The following is a 5,682-nucleotide window of genomic DNA, read 5'->3' as shown; positions in this document are numbered from 1 at the left end:
TTGATCTGCGGTAAAGGGGAGGGAGCCTGCGCTTTGCCTCCCGAGACCAAAGATAAATCCATGTCCAGTGACCAAAACAAACACCAAAAAGCTTCAAATTTGAAGTCGCGCCTCATCTGGCAACAGCCGACCTGTTCTTTCTCTTTCCCATGAACACCCAAAACTCTTCTTCCAGCAGCTTCGAAAGACCCAGCCCTTTTCTTTAAAAGGACTTTTCCAGGAGCTTTAAACTCAACCAACTCCCATGGATTTTCTACATTCGCCCAGGGGGCTGCTCCCGTGGCCTTTATTTGATGGGAAGAGCCCAACCTGGACACAGGGGTTTGAGTGCATCAGCAAAACCTGGGGAAAAGGGGAGGGATGGCGATTTGCTGCTTCTCGGGGTTTGTACACTTTCTTTTCAGGAAAAGACTTCTGAATTAAAAAGAAAAGGTAGTATTTTGGATTTTGTGGCGGTCGCCCTGGGGCAGGGGAAGGCCCCCGCTGCGGCCCAGGTTGCCCCTGTACTTGAAAAATACACAGCCAAATCTTGCAGAGCCATGAATCTGCTTCCTCCGGGCAACAGCAACCAAACAACTTTTAAAACAGGCTTGTTTCTGCGGGAAAAAACCCCCAAAGCAAGCCCTGGCTGCAGGAGTTCTGTAACAATACCCGCGGAGCGCGGCAGATGGTGCCAGTCAGCCCCGACTCCCTGCGCCGGCAGAACCCCATCAATCCCCATTTTGCCACCGTTTCTCCTCACCTCCAGCAACAGAATCTTCGCCTGCCCCACGGCTCGTTCTGGAAATGGAAACTAAGCGCTCGCCAGCGAAGAAAACTCGATCAAGGGGCCACGAGCTGGGAGAGAACGGACCTACAGAGGGAACATCGGAGTAGGGCTCAGGTAGTAAGTAATCTGTTTATTGTCGGGCTTTCACAAAGGAAAAAGAAGACCAAGCACCCAAGTAGAAAGAATAAAAATGTATTTTCCTTCAGGTTTTAGGCTGACACAGCAAGTACAAATCCTTTAGTGTGAGCACTTTACGGCAATTTGGGAATTTAACAAACGCCAAGTGAACGAGCACACGGTACAAGACTGAATCCCGACGGCTGCTCCTGCAGGGCTTCCGCTCCCAAGCCGGCTCTCGCCTCGCCCGCCACCTCCTCCTCCCGTCAGGGGGCAGAGGGACGGGACGGAGCTCCGGGAGCCAAGCGTGCGGCCCCCTTCTAGGAAAAGTTCTTGTGGGAGCGGGTGAGCTTTCAGGAGGAGGGGGTTGGCTGCCCTGCCGCTGTATCGTCACAGCGATATGGAACCCGGTCCTGCCTGCGGTGCTTCCCTAAGCTAGGGAAGCGACACGTGGCTGGAAAACTCCAGATGAAAGGAGGGAAAAAAAAAGTCAAATCAGCAGTTTAAAACTCTTTTGGTACGTTAACCTTCCTTTAATTTTAGATTATATGCATAGAGAACCTGACCTACCCCTAAAAGAACATGCAGCATGATTTGTGTTAATAAGCCCTACCAGGCACTGGACCGGAAAAACTCTTTCCAAGTGGATTAAATGACACGAAAGTTTATGAACGAACGAACCTTACGAACCGGGATCGCCAAACACACACACAGAAGTGACACACAACAGTGGTCTCGGCACCTTTGGCAACGTAAGCGTCTCGGAGAGCATCCGCGCGGCCTCCAGCGTGCTCCTGCGGCGGCTCCTATCCTCCGAGAGCCACCACGGATCCAAAGGCCTGTTTGGTCCAGGGTAAGGAAGTGCCTCTGAGGTCTCAACGCTGCCCAATCTTGCTTTAGAGCAGAGTAGGGTGCACTGAATCTGCAACAGGATGGGGCAAGTCTAGAAGTCACCATAAAACTATCAAATGCTACAGTGATGTAACTTTTAATTAAAATTAACCCATTTACTCATTATATCCAACCCCCCTCTGAGCAGTTTCTTTAGAAACCCCCCAGAGTATTCTTCCTTGGGGTAACTCAGCTTCTAATCCAGGATCTACGTGGGAAAACGTCAGTTCCCTTCCACTTCTGCCAGCTCTCCTTGTGCTAACGGCCCAGAAAAATAAAAGGCAGTCCCATCCCGGGAAGTTATTTCTGAAGGCCAGCACCTGAAGCAAGAAATCTTTCCACTGGGCCTTCAAGTGTTGCTTTTGAGAGTCAAGGGCTGTAGCGTGACTGTGAGTGAGGCTGCCACCCTTTTCCTGGGAAAAAAGCGAATGGTAAGAAACGAAGAGCCAGAGCAGACAGCCTCAGTGAAAGCCCATCTCTCACGGATACAGCAACTGCCTCAAGCAAGGCAAAACAAAGTGCCAGTAAGGGAGAAAAACCACAAACCAAACGTACAGCTCCCTACAACGTCAGAAGAGTTGCCTGCCACAAGGCTACCCCTCTGCAGCCCGAGGGCGCAGCCGCCGGCGCGCTGGAGGTTGTGCGTTGAGTCAGCGCCAGCTTCCGCCCGTCACCCTTCAGTCGCAGGCACAGGCATTCAAGTAGAAAACGTCGCTGAGTTCAGAAGCTATTCTGACTATCTGGGCACAGGGAACGAGAAAAAGGGCTGGGCACTTTGGAGGAAGAAGTAAAGGATACTAAAACCTAGGTTTAAATAGCTCTTTTTAAAAGATTTAAGCAGCTAGGACTACAGAAAAGTTATGTGACTGGAAAGCAAAGGACACAAGACACCCAGAAAGTGATGGAGGATTTGGAGCTCTACAGGGAACTAACAGCACCTCGGTGCCACGTTACTTCTCACCCCGCTGCTAGCTACCCCATCAACAGCGGGAAATCGACTCCTGAGTCAGGGAGAGGACGCTGCGTTGGGATCTTCACGCCCCCCCTCACCAAGGGGGGCTGAATTTTGCGCCGGGAGCGTATCTGAGCAGAGGCCAGCTCCCGTCCGTGACACACGGTGCGTGACAGCGAGGAGACTCGGGGAAAAAACTTCCCGTTCTAGTCACTGAGTCTTTGGCGAAGCCCGACGGAGGCAAACCCCAGACGATGCCCGCTGGCTGAGGGGGAGCCCCCACTGAATCACACAAGCAAACTCAGCAGAACAGGTTAGATTTATCTCAAATCTTGGAAGCCTTGAAGGAAGAACTTCACACTGAAAATGGACAAGGAGAAAAAAAACAAAACAAAACAGGCTGTGGGAAGGGGCAGGTGGGTGCATGTATGCTACGCTGTAAACCAGAGTGTAGTGCTGCGGCCTTGGGTCGAGGCTCTACGAGTTAAGCCAGGGGTGCCTGAGACACTCTGCTGCTGTAGCTCGTTTCTCTGGGATCAGCTCCAGCATGGGTAATAAGAAGTCTGTGAATGCGGCTGCCTCCTCTTGGGACCACTCGTATTTTTCCACCAAGACTTCAAAAAGGCCCCAAGGCTTGAGTTTGGTGATGTGCTTCAGATCACCTGAAAACCAAGAGAGAGAGGTGAAGTGCGAGGCATGGGAAGGCAGCAGCTGAGGACAACAGCTGAACCAGACAGGCTGAATTCAGACACTGCTCTGTATAGCTGGGCACGGGGAGGATAACGGTAGGGCATGCTGAAGGAAGAAATCATGGAATTTTTAGGATGGAAAAAGACCTTTAAGATCAAGTCCAACCATTAACCCATCACTGCTCAGACGACCACTAACCCCTGAGCACGTCGTCCACACGGCTCTTAAATCCCTTAAAGCCCTCCCTGGGCAGCCCCTTCCAACGCCTGGCAGCCCTTTCCAGGAAGACATTTTCCCTAATATCCAACCTAAACCTCCCCTGGCACAGTTTGAGGCCAGTTCCCCTTGTCCCACCATCTGAGAGCAGAGACTGACCCTCCCACTCTGTCCTTTCAGGGACTTGCAGAGAGCGATCAGGTCTCTCTCCAGACTGAACCCCCCAGCTCCCTCAGCCGCTCTGCACAGGAATTGTGCTCCAGACCCTTCTCCGGACACGCTCCAGCCCCTCAGTGTCCTCCTTGCTGTGAGGGGCCCAAAACTGCCCCCAGGATTCGAGGTGCGGCCTCCCCAGTGCCCAGCACAGGGACAGTATAAATAAGCTACACTAAGCCTCCTTTATCTGCTTTGGAAGCCTGTTCTAGAAATGTACTTCCTTGAAGGCTTCTTTTTTTCCCCTTCTGCTATTTCTGATCCAATATCAGCAAATATTGTTTAAATTCACTAAATCACCAGTTACGCCAGCTGACAGGAGACGAACGCCACGCGGCTGAGTTCGGAAAACCTGCTTTACGTGCAGCCCTACCGCTAACACAACAGGGGTTGTTTCATAAAAGCACTAAACTAGGTCAAACCCAACTTCCTGAGGCTGAATGTGTTTCCCGGGGTACTCGGGGGTTTATGGTAACGCTGTAACGTGTCCTGAGCAACGCGGCTCAGGAGGCAAGGCGCTGTTTAGGCGGCTGGCACGGGTGAAAAGGAACACAGCTGTCTAGGGAGGACTTCAAAGGTGAGTCAACACCTCGAGCTGACAGAGATCGGCTCCATAAAGCCAAATCAAGGCTGAAGAAATATCTACAGTACTGTTTTTCTGCATTTGATCTCCACCACGATGTCAAGGAGTGGGAGGTAGGATACTTCAGTGGTTAGACAAGAGCAGCTTATATTTAGCTGCAGTTTTACCGAGAAAACCTTTCATAAACAAAAAAAAGGCTTCAAGAGGCATCTTCGCGAGCATCTACCGTTAATTGGTATTTCCAGCTGGCACTCCTGTGTATCTGGAGCAGGGGGTGAGGGGATAAGTGACATTTGCTTTGTTTCCTTTTACCTTTCTTGGTGAAAAACTCCTTGGAATATTTTCCTGCCAAAATGAGCTTGCGAGGTATTTTCCCCAGAAGTTCTATGATCAATGCAATGTGATCTGCATTTTTACAAAGAGAAAAAGACAGTGAGACACATCCACACATGGCATCTCTGTGCCCCAGTTTCCTTCTCTGGGATATAAGGACAAAGGCATTATCTCCCTTAAAAATTACCTTGAGATCCACCTGAAAGCAGGTGACACTGAGCAAAGGCAAGGGGGAAAAAAGGTAAGGGCAGTGCAAGGCATGCTCAGTTTGAGAGGGGAGATAAGAGAATCCAGTGATAAGAGGAATAGGAAACCCCAGAACATGGATGTGGTGTTTTACTGCAGAGTCGGTGCCTGATTTGGGTAAAACCACCTTTCTGCACGGAGCCTTTTGCACCGGTAACACTGAAGAGAAGGTTCATTCTGAAGAAGCAGCCACTGTCTATCATGTCACATTTTAAAAGGGAAAGACTTAAGGCTTTCAAAAGGAAAGACACACCTTCATCCCGTGAGTAATCTTCTCCAGAATGAGGCTCGAAGAGATAGTCTCCCGTTGCCAGCTCAAAGGCCTAAACAAACAGGAAGGAGCACATTCAGTCACTTTTACACTGCACCAGTTCCACCTGCTGCAGGTTGATCCTGCATCTCTGTGAGCCAGAAGCAAAGCGGTGGGAAGCACAACCTGCAAGACTCCAGCACACCGTTCCCAGCTCAATGCTGTCACTTGGCAACATTAACAACCGCGTTTAAACATGTCACGGGCAAACCTACGCCCAGCTCTGGATCATGGCATAACGCAGCGTGCTGGTGCGAAACGGCACCAAGGTAAGGCATTTCACACGCTCAGCCTCTTCTGCCTCAGGAGCATTTTGCCAAATGTCATGTCCAAACTCTAAGGTGTTTGGTTTCCCCCCCCCC

At 50.7% G+C, this 5,682-nt stretch overlaps 1 protein-coding gene across 1 annotated transcript; it reads right to left on the bottom strand.

Moving 5' to 3' along the window:
- Nucleotides 1–3,206: 3,206 nt before the first annotated feature.
- LOC104511340 (SRSF protein kinase 1-like) lies at nucleotides 3,207–5,333 on the bottom strand (the record flags this gene model as incomplete). The annotated part of the gene is made up of 3 exons (XM_010153911.1): nucleotides 3,207–3,391; nucleotides 4,744–4,836; nucleotides 5,264–5,333. Coding segments are annotated over 3 exons (348 nt in total), but the record flags the coding sequence as incomplete, so codon positions are not given.
- Between the last annotated feature and the right edge of the window lie 349 nt (nucleotides 5,334–5,682).

The sequence above is a fragment of the Eurypyga helias genome, unplaced genomic scaffold (genome assembly GCF_000690775.1).
Source record: "Eurypyga helias isolate BGI_N326 unplaced genomic scaffold, ASM69077v1 scaffold9266, whole genome shotgun sequence".
NCBI classification, from domain to species: Eukaryota; Metazoa; Chordata; class Aves; order Eurypygiformes; family Eurypygidae; genus Eurypyga; species Eurypyga helias.
This window is presented reverse-complemented; position numbering and strand designations above follow the sequence as displayed.